A 24185-nucleotide genomic window follows, 5' to 3' on the forward strand; every position below is an offset into this window, starting at 1 on the left:
CAAATATGACTTTTCAGCGTGAACGGTTACTCCCAGGTACGGCGTTGTATGAAACCATATGCAGCCCAATGTACCGGTATACTTGTTCTTACGGTTTCTTGTCGTCCACACACATGGAATGCGCTGACAACAATGACCTCCCTAGCTTAGTATTGTCGTCGGCACGGAGTTCAAAAGTTCAGTGTCAAATTTACCTAGCCATGTCTGTGAGGAAGAAGAAGAAGAAGAAGCAGAAGAAGCAGAAGAAGAAGAAGAGGAAGAAGAAGAAGAAGAAGAAGAAGAAACGAGACTTGACTGCAGTATATAACCCTAAAGTAAGTCACTACGTGTAATATTTAAATTACTGTAACAATCACTTATTAAATTATTTTTAAAAATGTGTTAAACATATTAATATTATATTTGTGTTTACAATTGAGTTGACTTGCACTTCCGCCGGTTAGTTTGTTAGTCATTACGGTTTGATGCCAACTATTATGTCGCATTAATAAAAAGGTTCGTGACATGATCTGGTCAAATATATAAGAATTGAATGGGTAGCTGGTTATTTAGGCACATGAGTTATACTGAACAAAAATAGAAACGCAACACTTTCGTTTTTGCTCCCATTTTTCGTTAGCTGGGCCCTCACGTACAAAGACTTGCGTGGATTTCCTACTGAAACCTGGCGAATTTCAAATCAGGAAAACGTCGTACGCGCAAAAATATCCAGGGGCCTCGTGTACAAAAGGTGCTTAGCACAAAAACGTGGCGTCCGTTCTTTTTCACGGCAAAGTTCCGATGTATCAAGAGTGACATGACCGTGGAAATGTGCGGTGCCTCACGTCAACTGCGCACTCACGTTTCTGCAGCTTTTGGTGCTTTGGCGACACTTCGAGGTGATGATGGGAAACTGTTCTCATAAATCTGCACACCAGAGACACCTGAATAAAGTAAGCACTGATGAACAAGTCATGCCCGGCAACATTTGATTTCAACAATGCAATTGAGGCAAGGACTGAGAATTCATTTGTTAACCAGCGTATCTAACGAACCACTGACATTTGTGAGGACAGCTATTAATTGATCGAGGCGATCATTTATGCCGCCTATTGCCCTCACGATCGCTTCGTGACTCCAGCACATGCACTAAAAAAAAAAGAGTCCTTTGAATTGACTTCATTTGAAAATGTACATCGGTTGCACATGATTAAAATGTGTTTAAATTGACATAATGTACCCCCCCTTCTCCTAAAAATCAAACATAATTTTTTTTTGTCCGTGTCCTCTCCTGTGTATTCAAATCATAAATTGAGTCATCAAAAAGGAGTCCAAGTTTTTGATATCCTCTTTGATATGCTGAGGTGCTTCTATTTGAATTCAAAAGATTTATTGCAAACACCACACACACAACATTTACGCATGAACCTTTTCTCACAGGGCTGAGTGAAGGTGGACACATTTGTTCTAAAAATACATGGTATTAACCTTGTGGGGTGATCATAGTGAGCCACGTGTGCTCCATTCACCCCTGAGAGAGCAGCGAGGCCCTCCGCGCCTCCCCCCGTTCGCCTTTTTTTGCCCACACTTTGGCGGTGGGCAGCTGTCCTCCGCTTCACATCCACCTTAATGTCTGACCGCTTCTGTTTTAGTTCAAAGTGTGCACGCTATTCTGTCTTCACAGCATCGACAGCCGCACACGCGCTGCTCCTTTTCGCTCCTCCTTCGCGTGTTGTTAACGCCGGAGTCCGCGTGGAAAAGAGGATTTTCTTGCGTGCCTCCACTTCATTGAGCAACTTCACATTCAGAAAATACATTTTTCTCAGGCCCAGGGTTCATCGAAATATGAATACGCAATTGCGCTCCAACAACCGGCTGCTGCTGCACCCGTGCAGACCGATAAAAAGACTCCTTTGAATTGACTTCATTTGAACATGTACATCGGTTGCATGTGATTAAAATGTGTTAAAATGACATCATATAAAAAAAAATTGTTTTAACACATTTTAATCATGTACAACCAATGTACATGTTCAAATGAAGTCAATTCAAAGGAGTCTTTTTTTTGTTTTTTTTTAGTCACCAAGCGATTGTGAGGGCAATAGGCGGCATAAATGATCGCCTTGATCAATTAACAGGCGACCTCACGAATATCAGTGATTCATTAAATACACCGGTTAACAAAGGAATTCTGAGTCGTCGCCTCTATTACATTCCTGCAATCAAATGTTGCTGGTCATTCATTGTTCATCAATGTGTCTCTGATGTACAGATTTATGATAACAGTTTCCCAGCATCGCTTCTGAGTGTCGCCAAAGCCGCAACAGTTGCAGAGAGGTGGGTACGTCAGCCACGGAGTTGGCGTGAGGCACCGCACATTTCCACGGTCATGTCACTCTTGATACAGCTCAACTTTGCTGTGAGAAAGAGCACACCACGTTTTTGTGCGTACGCACCTTTTTATACATGAGGCCCCTGAACTCCCAAGATCGAAAATCTTTTCTACATCCACAAAAGGCCGTTTCCCTCAACTATTGTTCACAAATCTGTCGAAATCCGAGTTGGTGAGCATTTCTCCTTTGTCGAGATAATCCAGGCCACCTCGCAGGTGTGGCATATCAAGATGCTGATTAGACAGCAGGATTGTTGCACAGGTGTGCCATAGGCCGGCCACAATAAAAGGCCACTCGGAAATGTGCGGTTTTATCACACGGCACAATGCCGCAGATGTCGCAAGTTCTGAGGGAGCGTGCGATTGGCATGCTGACTGCAGCAATGTCCACCAGAGCTGTTGCCCGTGAATTCAATGTTCATTTCTCTCCAAATGCGTTTCAGACAAATTGGCAGTACAGCCAACCGGCCTCGCAACCGCAGACGAGTTGCACGAGCATACTGACTGCAAGCAGCCAATCATATTGCAGCTGCAAGTATCCCGCTCAGAACACAATTGGGAGTCATAACAACATCTCGGCAGCATCTTGGCGGTGAGGGTAAAACTGCGGGATGGAATGGCCTTTGAGCCTAAATGTGTTGAATGTTGTTTGAAGGTTTATTGAACATTAGATAACATGGTCATGTTGATTCATTGGCGGCTTTTGGAATGTTATTTTTAACCTCAAACTTGATGCTGTTTTTATTGTTAACGTAAAATTATCTGAAAGGGAAAATGTTTTTTTTCTTCCAGGAGCTCATGGCGGACCACGGTATCAGAATGGGGGATAAGGTGCTGTTGGTTTGGGCTCAGCCCTCATCACCTACCACCTTAAAACAGTTCGTAGAGGATCTTAGTGCCATTGTTGGTGCAAATGGCAGAGTTTCAGTGGAAAACATGGAAATGCTATTGTTGTGTGAGTAGAACCTGTGACTCTTCTTTTGCCTGATTGCCATGTCACGAAAGTTGAAATTTGATCTACCTCTCCTTAGCCTCCCATGCTCCATCCGCATTCGATTGGGTGCTTTCTTGTCTTCTTTCGGACAGCTTTTCTATCCACAATTCAGAGACTCTGGCAGAGATGGCCAGAGTCCTCAAACCCGGCGGGAAGGTAGTTCTGGATGAACCCGTTACAGGTCAGATGCAATTCTCATGTTCTGTATTAATGTGCTATATATATATATATATATATATATATATATGTATATGTATGTATATATATATATATATATATATGTATATGTATGTATATATATATATATATATATATGTATATGTATGTATGTGTATGTATGTATATGTGTGTGTGTGTGTTTTGGTGCTTCTTCGGTATAGCATATAGCAGCTCCGCCCCTCTCTTCACCCGAGTGTCCAAGACATGCGGCCGCAAGTCCGATGACACGACCGCAAAGTCGATCATCGAACTGCGACCTCGGGTGTCCTGGTGCCAAGTGCACGTGTGGACACCCTTATGCTTGAACATGGTGTTCATTATGGCTCCTAGGATCATTGGCCAAAACGTTCAATTTTGGTCTCATCACTCCTCATGGTTTTCTTGTGTATTTGGACTCTCTTTTTGTTTCAGAGGTTGATGCGCAGAGTGTGAGGACTGCTGAGAAGATGACGTCCGCTCTGAAGTTATCAGGGTTTATGTCAGTGACTGAGGTGGGTATAGTTGGATGGAGATTACAGTGCACAGTCACCAACCAATATACAGTAGTACCTTGAGGTTCGAACTCGACTGATCGGTTTGATCGGTACCATCTGATAATTAGCATTTTATGCTGATCGGCTTTGTCATAATTCGCTCATCTGATCAATGACGTCATTGATCGGCTCCGCAAAAGACATTTACTCCGTGTCCCCATCATGTAGCCTACCGCCAATAGTCATTTAAAAAAAAAAAAAAAAAAAAAGTCGGTGGTGTGGGACTGTCTGAGACAGGCAACACGTAATGCGTGGATCAGACGACAAGACAAATTTGGTCTTTCACGATTGCACTATGTCAGACTACTGCAATCAGAATCAGAATCATCTTTATTTGCCAAGTATGTCCAAAAAACACAAGGAATTAGTCTCCGGTAATTGGAGCCGCTCTCGTACGACAACAGTCAATTGACAGAGAACACTTTTGAGACATAAAAACATTGAGAAAAACAGTCACTGAGCAATAAAGGGTCGCTCGTTATCTGGTAATGCCGGTACATTCTTCTTTTTTTTTTTGACAATTGTGCAAAAAGACGTCCTCTAGCACTTAGAGCAGTTCGAATGACTAATATTGCAATAGTCCGGTGCAATGACCATTGTGCAAATGGCGCCGAGACTTCAAGCGAGTGGTACGATAGTGTGGGACAATGCTGATTGTGCAAATGTTGCAGATACTCCTCAGTCAGTGTGCAAATGGAGCAGATGCTACTCTGCCATGAGTGGCCAGTATTGGTCAACAACAGATATGCAAACAGTGCGTGTTGAAACTACTACAGTGAGTGCACGAGCAATATATAATTGGCCCGACAGAAATGTGACAACAAACTCAAGACAAAAGGACACAAAATTGCAAGCATGTTGTGATGGAATTGTAGGTTAGGTGTTTAAGAAGTTAATTGCAAGAGGGAAGAAGCTGTTGGAATGTCTGCTAGTTCTGGTTTGCATTGATCGGTAGCGCCGACCTGAGGGAAAGAGCTGGAAGAGCCGGTGACCGGGATTTGGAGGGTCCGAGAGGATTTTCCACGCTCTTGTCTTAGTTCTGGCAGCGTGCAAGTCCTCAAGGGTGGGTAGGGGGGTACCGACAATCCTTTCAGCAGTTTTGATTGTCTGTTGCAGTCGGAGTTTGTCCTGTTTTGTAGCAGCACCAAACCAGACTGTGATGGAAGAACACCGGACTGATTCGACGACCGCTGTGTAGAACTGCCTCAGCAGCTCCCGTGGATCTTCTGGGGGGGGATCCCGAGGCGTTTCCAGGCAAGCCGAGAGACGTAGTCTCTCCAGCGTATCCTGGGTCGTCCCCGGGGTCTCCTCCCGGTGGGACGTCCGGGAGGCATCCTAAACAGATGCCCCAGGCACCTCATCTGGCTCCTCTCAGTGCGGAGGAGCAGCGGCTCTACTCTGAGAACCTCCCAGATGACCGAGATTCTCACCCTATCTCTAACGGAGAGCCCGGACTCCCTGCGGAGGAAACACATTTCGGCCGCTTGTATTCGGGATCTCGTTCTTTCGGTCACGAACCACAGCTCACCATAGGTGAGGGTAGGAACGTAGATCGACCGGTAAATTGAGAGCCCCCTCACTCGTGAACAAGACCCCAAGATACTTGAACTCCTCCACTTGGGGCAGGATCTCATCCCCGACCTGGAGAGGGCATGCCACCCTTTTCCGACTGAGGATCATGGTCTCAGATTTGGAGGTGCTGATTCTCATCACAGCCGCTTCACACTCTGCTGCGAACTGCTCCAGTGAGAGTTGGAGGTCACGGCTTGATGAAGCCAACAGAACCACATCATCTGCAAAAAGCAGAGATGAAATACTGAGGCCACTAAACCGGACCCCCTCTACGCCTCGGCTGCGCCAAGAAATTCTGTCCATAAAAGTAATGAACAGAATTGGTGACAAAGGGCAGCCTCGGCGGAGTCCAACCTTCACCGGGAACGAGTCCGACTTACTGCCGGATATGCGGACCAAACTCTGACTCCAGTCGTACAGGGACCGAACAGCCCGTATCAGGGGGTTTGGTACCCCATACTCCCGAAGCACCCTCCACAGGACTCCCCAAGGGACACGGTCGAACACCTTCTCCAAGTCCACAAAACACATGTAGACTGGTTGGGCGAACTCCCATGCACCCTCAAGGATGCCCCCCCCGATGTCCACAGGATGTTGCAGAGGCGTGTCAACCAGGACAGCTCCACAACATCCAGAGCCTTTAGGAACTCCGGGCGAATCTCATCCACTCCCGGGGCCCTGCCACCGAGGAGCTTTTTAACTACCTTGGTGACCTCAAACCCAGAGATAGGAGAGCCCGCCTGAGAGAATCCAGACTCTGCTTCCTCATGGGAAGGCGTGTCGGTGGAATTGAGGAGGTCTTCGAAGTATTATCCCCACCGACTCACAACGTCCCGAGTCGAGGTCAGCAGCGCCCCATCCCCACTATACACACTGTTGGTGGTGCACTGCTTTCCTCTCCTGAGACGCCGGATGGTGGACCAGAATTTCCTCGAAGCCGTCCGGAAGTCTTTCTCCGTGGCCTCACTGAACTCCTCCCATACCCGAGTTTTGGCTTCAGCGACCACCAGAGCTGCATTCCGCTTGGCCAGCCGGTACCCATCAGCTGCCTTAGGAGTCCCACTGGCCAAAAAGGCCCAATAGGACTCCTTCTTCAGCTTGACGGCATCCCTCACCAACGGGTTCGGGGATTGCCGCCACGACAGCCACCGACCACCTTACGGCCACAGCTCCGGTCGGCTGCCTCAACAATGGAGGTGCGGAACATGGTCCACTCGGACTCGATGTCCCCCGCCTCCCCCGGTACATGAGCAAAGTTCTGTCAAAGGTGGGAGTTGAAACTCCTTCTGACAGGGGATTCTGCCAGACGTTCCCAGCAGACCCTCACAATACGTTTGGGCCTGCCACGTCGGACCGGCATCTTCCCCCACCATCGGAGCCAACTCACCACCAGGTGGTGATCAGTGGACAGCTCCGCCCCTTTCTTCACCTGAGTGTCCAAGACATGCGGCCGCAAGATCGATGACACGACCACAAAGTCGATCATCGAACTGCGACCTAGGTTGTCCTGGTGCCAAGTCCACGTGTGGACACCCTTATGCTTGAACATGGTGTTCGTTATGGACAATCCGTGACGAGCACAGAAGTCCAATAACAGAACACAGCTTGGGTTCTGATCGGGGGAGCCGTTCCTCCCAATCACGTCCTTCCAGGTCTCACTGTCATTGCCCACGTGAGCATTGAAGTCCCCCAGCAGGACGATGGAGTCCCCAGCGGGAGCGCTCTCCAGCACCCCCTCCAAGTACTCCAAAAAAGGGTGGATACCTTGAATTGCTGTTTGGTGCATAGGCACAAACAACAGTCAGGACCCGCACCCGAAGGCGGAGGGAGGCTACTCTCTCGTCCACCGGGGTGAACCCCAACATACAGGCGCCAAGCCGGGGGGCAAGAAGTATACCCACACCTACTCTGCGCCTCTCACCGTGGGCAACTCCAGAGTGGAAGAGAGTCCAACCCCTCTCGAGTCGAGAGGACTGGTACCAGAGCCCAAGCTGTGTGTGGAGGCGAGTCCGACTATATCTAGTCGGAACTTCTTGATGTTGCAGACCAGCTCGGGCTCCTTCCCTGCCAGAGAGGTGACATTCCAAGTCCCTAGAGCCAGCTTCTGTAGCCGGGGATCGGCTCGCCAAGGTCCCCGCCTTCAGCCACCGCCCAGCTCGCACTGCACCCGACCCTTATGGCCCCTCCCACAGGTGGTGAGCCCATGGGAAGGGGGACCCACGTAACCCTTTCGGGCTGTGCCCGGCCGGGCCCCATGGGTGCAGGCCCGGCCACCAGGCGCTCGCCTTCGAGCCCCACCACCAGGTCTAGCTCCAGTGGGGGACCCCGGTGACCCGGGTCCGGGCAAGGGAAAACGAAGTCCATTGTTTGTCATCATCATTGGGTGTCTTTGAGCCGTGCTTCACCTAGGACCTGTTTGTCATGGGTGACCCTGCCAGGGGCATAAAGTCCCAGACAACTTAGCTCCTAGGATCACTGGGACACACGACAAGGTGACGGCTCAAGGAGGGGGGATTTTCAAACCATGACTTTTAAAAAACTGCAGTACAGTATACCGTGAAACCGGTAACCAGCCCTTGCCTACGTGCAATACATCTTAAACAATGTTGTGGATGCGCTTTGTAATTTTTTTTTGTCATCTGTTTTTTTAGAATGCTTGTTCTTTTTCAGTATATTAAATATTCAGGTTCAAATGCAGGGCTTGCAATAAAAACAATTCATTTTGTTTAGACTAAAACCTAAATTACAATCCTTGTAAAAATGTAATTTGAAATATAAATTATGTTGATAATCGGTGGAATAATTGCTGTTGTTTAAATCTTGTCTCCCTCTAGGTCAGTAACACAAAACTGAGTTCAGAGGCTTTCAACTCCCTCAAGACACCTACGGGTTACCAAGAAAACACGTTGTCAAAAGTACGCTTCTGTGCAGCCAAACCAAATTTTGAGGTGGGATCATCCAGTTCAATCAAGATGTCATCTGGGAAAATGACTCCTCAGCCAGGTATTGTAGATCAAGAAAAAAAACTGAGCCTTGCCTACATATTGACATTCGTTCTTAAACATCACACAAAGGGTTATCTCTGGCTGCTATTGTTCTTTGCTTTGCAACTTAATGGAAAGTGATCATTCTTAAAAACAGTGTGTCAGTCCTGTGTCAAAAATGGCACTAAATGAGTCCTGACCGGCTCTCCGTTTCAAGGGTTAAAGCTCCCCGTTATCAGTGGACCGTAAACAGCGACGGGAGCTTGCTTAAGCTGGTGTCGGGAAAGATTCGCCTAGGTTCTCACAGCTGCCTATGAAGCGCCAGCCCTACTTAAGCTAGCCCAGACCTCGACAGAGTAACCTTAGCAGATGTCGGGCGAAGCTCTAACCACACTTCTTTAAAGCTGCTCCTTCTCTTACTAATCTTTTGTACTTACTGACCTAGGATTATTATTAAAATCAAACAAATTTGACCTATTAAAGGGGAACCACGTCACTTTTTATTTGGATCAAATTTAGGGAAAGTGACAAGAAACCTTTTTATCAGAATCATCTTTATTTCGCCCAGTATGTCAAAAACCCACAAGGAATTTGTCTCCGGTAGTTGGAGCTGCTCTAGTACGACAAGACAGTCAATTGACAGAAAACACTTTGGAGACAGAAAGACATTGACAAAAACACTCACTGAACAATAAAAGGTTGCCAGTAACCTGGTCATGCCGGTACATTTATTTATTTATGTATTTATTTTTGACAATTGTGCAAAAAGATGCAGAGTTCTCTAGCAATGAGAGCAGTTTGAATGACTAATAGAGCAATAGTCCGGTGCAATGAACATTGTGCAAAGGGCGCCGAGACGTCAAGAAATGTATGCAGTTTAAAGTGACGAGTAGTGCGATAATCGGGTACAATGTCGATTGTGCAGCTGTTGCAGATATTACTGAGTCGATTGTGCAAATGATGCAGATGCTACTCAGGCACATGAGTGGCCAGTATTGGTCAACAACAGATATGCAAATAGTGCAGCGTGGCGAGACGACTACAGTGAGTGCATGAATAATGTGTAATTGTGTTGAACTAAAGTTGGAAACCGAAATTATTAGACACTAATATTGTACATTCTGGCAAGTTTGCCGTGTCTACTCACGAGCGTAAGTTCGTGCTGGTGGGTGGTAGTCTCTCTCTGGAACTGGTTCAGGACGCAGGGCGACAGATTTGGTTGCAGAAGGAGAAAAAATGTAGAAAAATAAAACAAAACAAAAGAGGCGGAAGACGAAAAATGGTTGTTCGTCACGCCTCCTTGGGAGAGTTTGACCGTCTCTCTTCCTGCCTTTTTTGTGGCTCGCTGGCAATTTCAGAGCGATTACGCTTGGCTGGAAGCATACCTGGTACCTTAGTAGCAGCTGCTCTGATCGCCAAGCGGTGGCCCACGGAGAGGCTGGGAAGCCGGGTCTCTATACCCAAGGGCCGCGGTTACCGAGCCGTGTGCCCGAACAAAAAAATGGCAGGGGGCGGGGGGTGGCCGAAGCCCGTGGCTGGCAGCTCGCCAGCCAGAACACTTATGAAGTCAGAGGAGAGGAAAAACACAAGAGAGAAAGCACACGTGCGCCAGGGTTAAGTACCCCAGTGGCGTGTCGAAGAGGGACGGAGAAGACAACACGCATCAGTTTTAATCCTGTCTAAAGATTTGATAAAATGAGTTTAAAATCATATATTAATATAAAAATAACCTCAACTTGGTACTCTCTTTACTCACAGGTCAAGCACATGGAATGTTTATACTTGGCAAATCAACTGCTTTTGATTCAAATGACATTTCATGGTGCTTGGAGTCAAATCAAGACAAACAATTCTCAAAATCTCACAGTTGCATTTGTGAAGTTGACACACTGACACAGACACCAAGCCATACGTTTGGAATATTTCTGCAGAGTTCATGAAATATTAAAACAGACATTGATCCTTGGTAAAACATCAGATGAGCATTCATGGGTTGCAGTCCTCTCAAACGCCAGTAGGCAGTGCTTTGCGCGCACGTTTGGATATTGAGCAAATAGTTTGTTGCTGTATTTGCATCCCATCGTCGATCGGTCCTTTTTGGGCTGTTGTGAGTTCAAACGAACAAAGAAGCAAGAGTTTGAGGGGACCTGCTAATTACTTTAGGGTCCAAAGCGTCTTGTTGTGGGAGTCTCACAGCAAGGCGGCTTTGGAGGATGCAGTTTATCAAACTGTGGGGAGTCACTGTGTCACCTCCGTTTGCGGGGAGCATGCCCTCTACATAGCCCCCCTTTCGGCGGCTGAATCTGGCTCCATGGCGCGGGTCTAGGGTGACGACTCCTTGGAAGGTGCCACAGGTTGGCAGGTACACGCAGCAATGCAGTGACCAGAGTACAACATTAGTGCATACTAAACCCCCACCCAACCCCTTTGCGCCCTCCTTTGAATATAGCTGTCAATGTGTGTGTGTCTTATGTGGTCAGGTCAAGCGATTGCACAGTTGAAAGAAAAAGGAAAAGGCTAATGCGAACGTTAACGGAGAGTCTTTGTAGCGTTCTCTACAACAAGGAAAAGGACAAAAAAAGGGGGGGGAAAAGAAAAACAATTCAGCCCAGCTCCTTCCTAGCAAAAAAAATAAAAAAGTACTATTAGGTGTGAAACTTATTCAAGGAGAAAACCAAAAGATGAGGTGAAAGACAGGGGTTCTAGTCTGGACAAATGAAAGAAAACTTAAAAAAGAGGAAGCAAGGAGGTCCGGGAAAGTTCGGTCAGAGGGGGGCCTCCTGCATGGTTTGAGCTGGGTCACTTTCGAGCTCAGCCATTCCTTCCACCGAAAGACCTCAGGCAAGCATTGGAGTTTCGGTAGAGAAGATAGGCTATGCTGAAAATCATGTAGTGGTCGAGGATGGTGAGGGCCACTAAGTTAAGGTCTGTAGCAGTGGCGGGATGTGCAAACAGGGGCGCTGGTGTCTTAGCATTGGTCATGTCAATTGCCTGAGTTCCTTCAAATTGAACTTGTTCAAGCCTTTTGGGGTCAAATTCAAATTTGTTTGAAAAACTTGGAAATCACAATTTGCCTGTCGTAACTGCCAGACGGCAGGTTGTACCCAGTGCAATCGTCAATATGCCAAGCGGCATCTTTGAGCACATCGCTGAATGAGCGAGCGGCAAGGAAGGCTTTTCCCCGGAACTCAGGATTGACATGCAGCGCTGTGGAGATTGGAGGGAAAAACCCGAGGTGAGCCGGATTAGTAGTACCGAATAATTTCAATTAAGACGAGGGGTCCCAAATGTGGGAAGATTTTATCTATTGTTAATTTGTCTAGAAAGGGAGCAATTTCATATAGCCTGTTGCTCATCAGCCTGTTAGCAATCTGGGTGTGAGCATAAACCGTTAGGAGCACAGATAACAGCGTGGTTATGGCCTGACTCTTTTGGTTTCAAGTTACACAGCAGATGTCGAGAACTAAAATGGCTACTTTTAGCAGGTTGCTTAGCAACCAGGAATTGCCTACTTTGTTAGCCACGCGTTGTCGTGTGGTAGGCATTGTGCACTGCAATTCCAGAAGTTGTCTCTCGATAGTAGTAAGGCTACAAATGTCACCGGCGGGGGCGCTGTGGATATGTTTTATTTCAGTCGTTATGTTAGCGGTTTGCGTCGGCGCAGCGCGTTCGGTTTCACCTGTGTCTTGGTTGAGCATCTGCGTTGGCGGACTTGGTGTAGCGAGGATGCTGTCACGGAGGTTGGACCTGCATGACCGGTCCGGTCTCACTGTGTTGACCATCGTTTGTTTCGTGTATGGTGCATCGTAGCGGAGTCTCGTGTGCACTTTGCAAAGTGGAGGGAACAAGTGCACAGGAAGTCCGAGGTCTCTGATAAGTCATCAATTAAAGTTAACACATCCTCTGAGTTACCGTCACTATCTCCATCAAAGACGATGTCACGTTTAACCGTGAAGTTGTGGTCTGTGATTGGTGAAGTGTACATCACCTTGCCATTTATTGTACAGGTACATTGGAAATCGGACATGAACAGTTCTGAGTGGATACTGTGCTGCACACTGTACACGGAGTACTTTATCACATTTGTTAAACCTTAAAAAATCAATAATTAAGGAGGAAGCAGGTTTCTAAAGAGAGGACGGGCGAGAATTAAAGCAAGAGTGTTAGTCTCACTGACACCATTAATATGAACGTGCGCTGGGTACACAAGTTTTGCTTTTTTATCCACAGGCACTTGATAGATTATGAATATAGTTAAATATGATGTAAAACAATATCTGATGCTTCATATACTATTTGTATGTCTTGAGTCGTCACGGTGGTGCGATTAAAACCCGGAAATGTATTTTCAATGTGAGGGAAGTGTTCTGTGCATTTAGCTGTAAGCTGTCATTGGGTGTCTGCCAGCCTTTAGCTCGGCAGAGGGCGGCAATGTTTTAGCCTTTTTATTTTATTTTACTTTATTGCAACGAAAGATGGTTTGCAATACAAGTGTAAAATAAAATTGCGATTTAAAGATTTCACTCATATAAGAGAGGGCAGCAATGTAAGGCAGCAAACGGCAACCATTATATGTCATCCGTCACAAAATGCTTTGCGCACGCAAAAACGGCGGCCACAAACAAAAACTCTTTTAATGACTTGAAAGAATAATTTATAAATATATAACACTGTATTTCAAAAGTGGAGGTCAGTGATCGTATTTTAAGAAGTATATGTCATTACAATCAGGGTTCACTTTAATGTGGCTCTTTTGAACTTCTTTTGAAAAGTACTATTATAATAGTAATAATAATATCAGATATTCTATTCTTAATGTTTTTTGTTTTAACTTTTGAGATTGTCAATGCAAACAATTGTGCATGGCACCAAACTCACTTTAACTGAACTAACCATGGATGAAGTGGTTTATGTGCCACATCTGGAATTCTGACGGATTGAGAGCACTTGAATTTTATTTGAGATAAGTCATGAAGCTTGAGAGAATGTGAGTCTTTGGTTAAATGGATATAAGGTTAATCATTGCCAATATTTTTCTCAGCAGCGAAATTAGCTCTGGATCCAAACACAATCAAAATGTGGACGCTGTCAGCCAACGACATGAATGACGACGATGTGGTAAGCTAGTTTGCTACTCTACATGTAGAACATAGGCTACAAAAAAAAAAAATTAAAACGGCACCATGCTTGGCCATGTAAAGACATCTATAGACATGTCCCCTGTACTACTCAAAAAACATAGATCCCGTTGATGTTCCCTGTTCAGAGGTGAGGGCCTCAAGTAAAATGACTTGACTCGAGTAAGACTGGAATTGACAATTTTAGAACTTTGAGCTTGCTTGGCCAAAGACTCAACTTGACTTTGGCTTGAAATGCATGACTTGAGAAGGATTCTGACTAGCTGTCACTTTACTACAAATTGCAGAGTATAGTTTGCTTACTTAGTTTTTGAAATTAAAAAACTATTCAGTGGAATCAATTTACTCCTCTCCTTTGTTGTTCATTTAACTTTTATAAGGTGTAAGTAGACAGTATTTGTTGTTTTATGGTCAGTGAAATTTTTTTATATTGTCACTCCATTATATGTTGAGACTTGAATTTTGACTTGCCTGAGTTTTTGCCAAAGTAGCTTGGGACTTGCATGAAACTTCAAGGTTAAGACTTGAGACATTCACGTATGTGACTTACTCAAACCTTATTTGCCGTGTTGTTGCCAGGACCTAGTGGACTCTGATGCTCTGCTTGATGAAGAAGATTTGAAGAAGCCAGAGCCAGTGTCTCTTAAAGCTCCCAGCTGTGGGACCCAAGCAAGCAAGAAGAAGAAAGCCTGCACGAACTGGTAAATTCTTAGCATTTTTATCAAGTTATTGCAGGGGTCCTCAACAAGTGAATTGCTGTCCAGATCCGGATACCTTTTTATACGAAATCATATTTGGTTTTTTTAGGCACGCTTCTATATTTAATGACAGCAACTTGTGGTGGATTTACCGCAGTCCTTTCTGGGATTTATAGTCATAAATGTATGCAAACAGCAAATACATGAACATTTCTGACTGACCAGTTCCTCCATCGTACAAAAAGAACTGTGCCGTCTGTAACAAAATCTTCATGCATGAAAATATTTGGAGCATTCTCAAGCACAAAAGATCTGTTAGGGTGGGAGGCCGTAGCAAAAGATATATAATAGACTTTCCTTTGAGCCGCGTGCCTACGGCGACGCTAAGCTAGTGGGGGCAAAATGTCGGCGCGTTCCAGTCTTGTGGACTCCACGGTCGGAAACCAAAGTCGCAAGAATTTCTGTGCTGCATACGGTTGCACACACGTCGTACAATCACAACAATGGAACTCTGGACAAGGAATAATCTTTTATACGTAAGAATATTTTTTGGCTCTCTTTTTCAAAAGTGCCTACTAACCACGTTAGTTTTTTAGAAAGCTAGCTTGTTGAAGTGTGGCTTGCTGGCAGTAAATTATTTCACATTTGAGCATTAACATATAATATTTCCAACACATTTGCCCACTGTCAAAACAAAACCGTAAAAAAAAAAAAAAAAACTGAAAATAGCCATAATTTGCCCATTTTCGACTAGTTTAGTCAAGTCAGAACCCCCTACCCTTCAGGTCATTTTGTGGCCACTTTATATTACATTTGTTGGTACTTTTTTTTCTTTTAACAAAAGAAGTATCAACAAATTCAATAAAAAGTGGCCAGAAAATAGATATTTTAAAAAATCACACAATCATTATTCACTTAAATATGATAACAAATCTATGGGTTTCACTTCACTTCATCATGGAAAGTACAGAGCCCTTATAGTGTGTCGTTATCCAATCCGTTCTACGTGTTCATGAAGAACACGGGTCACCAACCTAACAAATGAAAATCACACATTGCTTTTGAATTATGAATTAAACATACTCATGAAACAGGCCTGTGCAAAAATGATGGTACCCTAAATTTTTGTAACTTTCAATGAGACTTCTTTACCTCTCAGCAGGTATTATGCCTTGTTCTTCATGAGCAAACTGCTCCAGTTTCTCAGGTTTGAAGGGTGTTTTCCCCAGATAGCATGTTTCAGCTCCTTCCACAGATGTTCAATAGGATTTAAATACAAGCAGCACATCGACTGTCCTACCAGGGAAAATAACATTTTAGACCACTGCTATACTACGCTAAAAAACGCATACCGCGCTATACCTCGTGCAGCCCTGGGCTCGTCTGATCACTGCTTAATTCACTTAATACCGACATACAGGCAAGAACTTAAATGCGCGAATCCTACAGTGAAAACAGTGAAAAAGTGGACCAATGAAGCAAAGATGGAACTTCAAAGCTGTTTAGACTGCACAGACTGGAGTGTCTTTGAAAATTCAGCTGGCAGCCTGGATGAATACACGGACACTGTTACAGCCTATATCAGTTTCTGTGAAGAGGTATGTGTACCAACAAAGTCATTTCGCACATTCAACAACAACAAGCCGTGGTTCACTGCTAAACCTAAGCAGCTTCGCCAAGCTAAGGAGGACGCATATCAGAGCAGGGACAGGGCTCTGTATAATCGCGCTAGAAACCAGCTGACTAAAGAAATTTAACATTGCAGCAAAGTTAGAAAAACATTTTAGCGCTAATGACTCTAAATCAGTCTGGCATGCATTCCAATTGCTGACAAATTACAAGCGACGATCCCCCCCAAGCCGAGAACAATGGCACACCAGCCAACGACTTGAACACCTTCTACTGCAGATTTGAAAAGGACACTTTCACACCCCACACCCACCCGGCCGCACCACCGACCACTACCACTCCACCGACTTCTGCGTTAATCATCCGCGAACAGGATGTGAGACGCATCTTCAAACAACAAACGATTAACAAAGCGCCAGGCCCAGACCATGTTTCCCCATCCTGCCTCAAAGTCTGCGCGGTCCAGCTCGCGCCAGTCTTCACTCAGATCTTCAATAGATCTCTGGAACTGTGCAAAGTACCATCCTGTTTCAAACGAATTGTCAAAAAAAAAATAATAATGTAACGGCATTACCAGACAACTAGCAACCCTTTATTGCTCAGTGACTGTTTTTTTTGTCAACGTCTTTGTCTCCAAAGTCTTCTCTGTCAATTGACTGTCTGTTGTCGTACTAGAGCGGCTCCAACTACCGGGGACAAATTCCTTGTGTGTTTTTTGGACATACTTGGCAAATAAAGATGATTCTGATTCTGATTTAGATCAGGGCTCAGAGAATGCCACTTCAGAGGAGTGTTTTGGGTCATTATCCTGTTGCAGCATCCATGTCTGCAACTGAAACCAAGCTTTCTGCTACTGGGCAGCACATTTATTTCTAGAATAACGTAATAGTCTCAAGATTTCATTGTACCCTGCACAGATTCAAGACACCTTGTGCCAGATGTAGCAAAGCAGCCCCAGAACATAACAGCCTGCTCCATGACTCGTCGGACCACAGAACACTTTTCCACTTTGCATCAGTCCATCTTAGATGAGCTCGGACTTTATTTACTGACATTGGTTTTCCTGAAGTGTTCCTGAGCCCATGTGGTGAAATCCTTTACACATTGATGTCGGTTTTTGATGCAGTGCCGCCTGAGGGATCGAAGGTCACGGGCATTCAATGTTGGTTTTCGGCCTTGCCACTTACGTGCAGTGATTTCTCCAGATTCTCTGAACCTTTTGATGACGTTATGGACCGTAGATGATGAAATCCCTAAATTCCTTGCAATTGTACGTTGAGGAACATTGTCCTTAAACTGTTCGACTATTTTCTCAGGCACTTGTTCACAAAGAGGTGAACCTCGCCCCATCTTTGCTTGTGTTCAGGAAAGCTCCTTTTCTACCCAATCACGGCACCCACCTGTTCCCAATGAGCCTGTTCACCTGTGGGATGTTCCAAACACAAACAGGTGTTTGATGAGCATTCCTCAACTTTCTCAGTCTTTTTTGCCACCTGTGCCAGCTTTTTTGGAATGTGTTGCAGCCATCAAATTCTAAGTTAATGATTATTTGCTAAAAAATAATCAAGTTGATCAGTTTGAACATTAAATATCTTGTCTTTGTAGTGTATTCAATTAAATATAGGTTGAACATGATTTGCAAATCATTGTATTCTGTTTTTATTTGTTTAACACAACGTCCCAAATTCATTGGAATTGGGGTTGTATTTCCAAAGGTGCTACTGACCTGAACATTTCACCAGCTGTTGGGAACAACCCAATTAATCCATACATACAAAGAAAGTAGTACAAATAAGCTCAGAAATTAAGTTGTGTGTAATAATGTGAAATGACATAGTGAAACAGTATTGAACACACCAACTGGTATTTATTTAATACTTTGTACAAAAGCCCTTTGTTTCCACTGACAGCTTCAAGATGGCTCCTGTATGGAGAAACTAGTCGCATGCATTGCTCTGGTGTTATTTTGGCCCATTCCGCCACACAAGCAGTCTTCAAATCTTGAAGGTTCCGTGGGCTTCTTTTATGGACCTTGAGTTTCAGTACTTTCCATAGATTTTCGATGGGGTTCAAGTCTGGGCCATTCTAGCAGCTTTATTTTTTTTCTTTAAACCAATTGAGAGTTTCCTTGGTAGTATGTTTTGGATCATTATCCTGCTAAAATGTCCACCCTCATTTCATTTTCATCATCCTCGTAGGTGGCAGCAGACTTTTGTCGAGAATGTCTCGGTACATTCATCTTTCCTTCAAATAATGTGACGTTTACCAGTACCATTTGCTGAAAAGCAGCCCCGCACCATCATGTTCCCACCTCTGAACTTCACTGTTGGTATGGTGTTTTTAGGGTGATGTGCAGTGCCATTTCTCTTCCAAACGTGGTGTGCATTATGGCATCCAAGCGGTTAAATTTGGCTCCCATCCAACCAGAATATATTGTCCCAGTATTTAACTGGCTTGTCCAAATGTTTAAATGAGCTTTGACATGCTTTTTTTCCAGCAATGGGCTCTTGCGTGGTGAGCGTGCATACAGCCCATGGCGGCGGTGGAGTAGATTAGTCTCTGTTTTCCAGAACCTGCTCATTCCAGATTTTTTTGAAGCTCTCCACAGGTGGTCATTGGCTCTTGGACAACTCTTCTGATTATTCTATTTCTTACTCCCCTGTCAGAAATCTTGCGAGGAGCACCCGATCGAGGCAAATTTATGGTGTTATGATCGGCTTACGGCCCCGACCGTGCACACTGGAACTTTCAGAAGCTAAGATAATGCGCCTCTAAGCAATGCCATTGTAATGTTTTGCAACAATTAGTTTGTGATGGTCTTGAAACAGCTCCCTGCTCTTAACCATCATGAGATGTGTCTTGACTCACACCTTGGCAATGAGACCTTTTTGTAGGCCATCAATTAGGACTGAACCAACTGAGTTATGAAGCATTTCCAGTTTTATGGCGAAGGATATTTAATGTGCAAAATTTGGTGCCCCGCTCCTGTCAGCTAGTATTTCGAAATGAAAACCTTTTCACAACTTTTAATGTCCCAGGTCTGGAGATGGTACAGACCAAGTTTGAAGTCAGTTGAATGAAACATCTAGGACAAGTTCGCTCAAGTATGACCCAAGTGAATGTGGAAAAATATGCCAAAACTGTTCATTAAAAAAAATAACTCACTTCCTATCCCTTGACGTTTTTGTACATCTCGGGGGGGGCTACACGTGCCCCCCAATTTTCGTAGACCTAGGCCAAACTCTCTGCAAATAGTGGTGTATAGGGGGTGCTACTGAGTTTTTGTTTTGTTTGTTTTTTTGTACAACAATTCTAAAATATGAAATTTTTCGCCAGGTCCAATTTGCACGCAGTTTCGTTCGAATCTGTAAATATTTAGGCCCTCAAAAATGCGATTCGTTCTGCGTCACAAGAATATTGAAAAAGAATCATTTGCAGTTACGATAGGTCCCTTGCAGCGATTGCTGCTCGGGCCCAAAAAATACTTGAGTAAATTTCGAGCGTTACCATGTACAACTATGATGTTCCAGACCTCGACTTAAAAAAATGTAGCTAAATTGGACTTTTGAATTTGATTACCCCTTTTATGGTTGAAAGTCTGTAGTTGTGTTCTGCTCAGACCTCAGTGATGTATTATGCTTATGTTTGTGCAGCACATGTGGCCTTGCAGAGGAAATGGAGGAGAGTAAAGGACAACAGAAGACAATTCTTCCCAAGTCTGCCTGTGGAAGTGTGAGTTCATTATGATAGTTTAGCAGGGAGAGTTGCAACATGTGTCGCACTTCCATGGGTCCATGTTCAATTTGCTTTTATTTTATATTCTACCAATTGACGAGGGTTGGGGGTGGTCATAAAATTGACCATAATCAGATGGACCAAACTGGTGGATATACTGTACAATGCATCCAGAAAGTATTCAATCTTTTTTCCTCAAATTCTACACACAACATCCCATAATAACTTGAAAGGTATTTTTGCAAATTTATTAAAAATTTAAAAAACTAAGAAATCGCATGTACATAAGTATTCAGCTCCTACAGCTGAATTGGAGTCTACCAGTGATAAATTCAGTTGACTGGACATGATTTGGAAAGGCGCACACCTGCCTATATAAGGTCCAACAAGTGACAGTAGTGATGGGCCCGCCGGCAGTTCTTTTGAGTGTGCTGTATCATTCGAATCAGTTCATTAAAACGATTCGTTCAGTTCTTTTTCACAAAATCATTCAAGTGCTTCCTCATTCAGTGAATGATCCATCCCTGAGGTTCACGTTCACTCAACACAATGCGTTGATGTTGTCATGTATTGAAAACTAGGAAAGGCGGGGAGATTATTTCCCAAAAGAAACTTGGGCTAAATTATCACCTACCTATCGCTCTCTCAGCAAGCTCTCAAACACCCGGCTTCGGTCGACTCGTCAACATGCGTGCAGCGAGCTCAGCTGCCGACCATCCATCCGCGTCCCTTGACGTCCAGTTAGGCTCTTGCCAGCCAGCGTGACTTTTCTGCACAGCATCGCTGACGCCAGCCCCCACCAGCCGGGCTTTCTGCTCACCCACCTTACTATCTTCTGATTAGTGGAAAGTGTCTGAGTGTCTGGAGAAGCACTCTATAAGTTGAATGTATTATTATTATTAGGAAATGCAAAGCTTTAATCATCTCATTAGAGACACAGAGGTGTACTTATTTATGTACATTTATTATTAATTGACATTTATTTTAAACATGTGTGCATGTTTTCATGTGCTTGACGGACTCAACATTAACAAGCTAACGAGGAGAAGGGTGTTTGTAAGGGAGATGACCAAGAACGCGATGGTCATTCTGTCAGACCTCCAGCGGTCCTCTGTGGGGAGAAGAGAACCTTCCAGAAGGACAACCATCTGTGCAGCACTCCACCAATTTAGGCCTCTATGGTAGAGTGGCCAGACGGAAGCCTCTCCTTAGTAAAAGGCACATGGCAGCCCACCTGCAGTTTGCCAAAAGGCACCTGAAGAACTCTCAGATCATGAGAGAGAAAATTCTCTGGTCTGATGAGACCGAGATTGAACTCTTTGGCATGAATGCTAGGCGTCATGTTTGGAGGAAACTAGGCTCCGCTCATCACCAGACCAATACCATCCCTACAGTGAAGCATGGTGGTGGCATCACGCTGTGGGGATGTGTTTCAGCAGTAGAAAGTGGGAGACTTGTCAGAATTGAGGGAAAGGTGAATGCAGCAATGTACAGAGACATTCTGGATGAAAACCTGCTCCAGAGTGCTCAGGTTTTACCATCCAACAGGACAACGACCCTAACCACACAGCCAAGACAACGATGGAGTGGCTTCAGGACAACTCTGCGAATGTCCTTGAGTGGCCCAGCCAGAGCCCAGACTTGAATCCCATCGAACATCTCTGGAGAGATCTGACATTGGCTGTGCACTGATGCTCCCCATCCAACCTGATGGAGCTTAGGAGGTGATGCAAAGAGGAATGGGCGAAACTGTCCAAAGATAGGTGTGCCAAGCTTGTGGTGTCATATTCAAAAAGGCTGTAAATACTGCCAAAGGTGCATCAACAAAGTAGTGAGCAAAGGCTGTGAATACTTATGTACATGTGATGTCTTAGTTTTCTATTTTTCATAAATTTGCACACACACACACACAAAAAATCACATTGTCATTATGGGATGTTTTGTGTCGAATTTTAAGGTAATAAATGAATGGATTCCATTTTGGGATGAGGCTGTAACATAACAAAATGTGGAAAAAGTGAAACACTGTGAATACTTTCCGGATGCACTGTAATAATGACTTAATTCAGTGCACTAAGTTCTTGGGCCTCATTCGCTAATAAATGTGTAGAAATGTTCTTAATCTGCACACGAGTGAGCCAAATCACCGTCGGATTCTCACCACCGTGCATACTGTATTATTATTATAATACTGTATGTTATTTCATCAGAATTCATTCTAAATGACAAGCATCCATTTGACGCATCGAATGCACGGAGGTTTAAAGTCGAGAGATGGCCCCAAAACCTGCATAATTTACTTAATCTTAAAACATTATATCATCAGAAAGATGGGTAAACACAGAAACCGACAACATATAATAACAATGTTAATCGGTTTTAAGGAATTCCATAGTTAAATTAGAGAATGTGGAACAAAACATCCCGATATGAAAAAACAAATAAGGACCTGAGAATGAACACTGCATATCCATCCATCCGTTTTCCATAGCACCTATCCTGACGAGGGTCGCGGGTGTGCTGGAGCCTTTCCCAGGTGACGCTGGGCGAGAGGCGGGATACACCCTGAACTGGTCGCCAGCCAATCGCAGGGCACATATAAAGCAACAACCATTTGCACTCACATTCACACTTATGGGAAATTTAGAGCCTTCAATCAACCTAGCATGCATGTTTTTGGGATGTGGGAGGAAAGCGGAGTACCCGGAGAAAAGCCACGCGGGCACGGGGAGAACATGCAAACTCCACACAGGTGAGACCGGATTTGAACCCGGGTCCTCAGAACTGTGAGGCTAACCAGTCGTCCACTGTGTCCCCCCCCCCCCCAACACTGCATAAGTTGTTAAAATACATGGCAAGGAAAAATATAAATATTTAAAGTAAATATTCATTCGGAATCCTCTCTCTCAGTAAATATAGCACATGAAAGAGGCATTTGTAGTTAATAAAATTAATTAAATAAGCATTGGAAGTGACAGAAAATATATGAGCCATATCCTGGTCGGAGTTATGTCACACACAGCCACGCTAGCGGCAGGTCCAAAATCAATGGGAATCGATTGATTAACATCACATTTTGCAGAATCACAGAAAGAAAATCATCATCGGGATTTGAAAGCCTTTCGCCCGAAGATAGCTGGCTGGGTTAGGCTCCAGAACGCCCGCGACCCCAGCGAGGAGAAGCGGAACGCAAGATGAATGAATTCATTTATGTACTCGCCTTAAGGCTGATTTTGACGGTTGTTTGTCAACTATACATTTCAGGAAATGTTCAAGACTTTTAGTGTGTGTACTTGGCCGCCAGCCGGCGCGTACATACATACACGCACATACTTGCATTTGAACAGAAAGAGTGTAAGTTCATGTTTATTTAGGATATTAGTCAACCGTTTTTATAAATGACTTATTGATGACTCAGAGATTTGTCCGTCAAACTAGTCCTAATTAGTTTGTGATGAAACGTGTGTCTTGCCTCTCTTTCGCTCTCGCAGTGTTACCTTGGAGATGCATTTCGATGTGCCAGCTGTCCATACATGGGGATGCCAGCATTCAAACCAGGAGAGAAGATTGTGTTGGAAAACACCACACTGACAGATGCTTGAAACTCCAATTGTCACACATCTAACGTAACACTTCCATATCATTTCAATGTATCACAACACCACCCCTCCCTCCAACCACTTGGTTCGCTTCTCAACTTGACAGAAAGCTGTTAAGTGGCCCATTGCTTGTTGAAACCGTACCATGTTTTGGTTTGTTCCAACTGAACTTACTTTTATTATTTTCTCAGTGCTCTAAACAAATCGGATGACAGTGGACAGGTCAAAGTGAAAATAGTACTCTGTTGAGTTGGGTGGAGGATCTACAAAATGCCAAAAGGGAAAATGTTTTTGCAGTCGACAGCATTCAGAACTCACATGTCTACAAGTGTGCAGCAAATAAACACTTTACATTTTAATTCAAATTCAATAAAACAAGTCTAAATTACATTTTTACAGCCCATTTCTTTGTCAGCATGGTAATAATCTAAAGTGTTGCTTTCATCAATGAACCTTATGGGACTAATGGAAGCCATTTTGTCACAGGAAAAGTGTTAGTTATCGGGATCTGCTCACTTTTTTACATTAAAAAAAAAAAAAAAAAGTTTTGTCAAATCTTGGAGCACAGTAGACAATTTATATAGTCCGAACCAAATCCTGCTGACTTATGTTCCTTTAAGTTTCTACAGTGTCAGCATAAAGGCCACTTTTTTCTTTCCCCAACTAATATAAAACTATACAACATTTTACAGTCTGCACTTGCTCCATATCAA

At 44.2% G+C, this 24185-nt stretch overlaps 1 protein-coding gene across 3 annotated transcripts; it reads left to right on the top strand.

Moving 5' to 3' along the window:
• Nucleotides 1–160: 160 nt before the first annotated feature.
• ciapin1 (cytokine induced apoptosis inhibitor 1) lies at nucleotides 161–23862 on the top strand. Of its 3 annotated transcripts, XM_061676535.1 has the most exons (10): nucleotides 229–314; nucleotides 2815–2963; nucleotides 3164–3326; nucleotides 3403–3546; nucleotides 3996–4075; nucleotides 8524–8692; nucleotides 13715–13791; nucleotides 14391–14512; nucleotides 19792–19870; nucleotides 23365–23862. In XM_061676535.1, the coding sequence occupies exons 3-10, from the start codon at nucleotides 3170–3172 to the stop codon at nucleotides 23473–23475; spliced, it is 939 nt and encodes a 312-aa protein (XP_061532519.1). In that variant the 5' UTR covers nucleotides 229–314; nucleotides 2815–2963; nucleotides 3164–3169; the 3' UTR covers nucleotides 23476–23862. The 3 variants fall into 3 exon arrangements, with proteins under 3 accessions (XP_061532518.1, XP_061532516.1, XP_061532519.1); XM_061676534.1 differs by lacking the exon at nucleotides 2815–2963 and having other exon boundaries at nucleotides 161–314; nucleotides 13718–13791; XM_061676532.1 differs by lacking the exon at nucleotides 2815–2963 and having other exon boundaries at nucleotides 163–314.
• Nucleotides 23863–24185: the final 323 nt, after the last annotated feature.

This window comes from Phycodurus eques, chromosome 5 (assembly GCF_024500275.1).
Source record: "Phycodurus eques isolate BA_2022a chromosome 5, UOR_Pequ_1.1, whole genome shotgun sequence".
In the NCBI taxonomy this organism is placed as follows: Eukaryota; Metazoa; Chordata; class Actinopteri; order Syngnathiformes; family Syngnathidae; genus Phycodurus; species Phycodurus eques.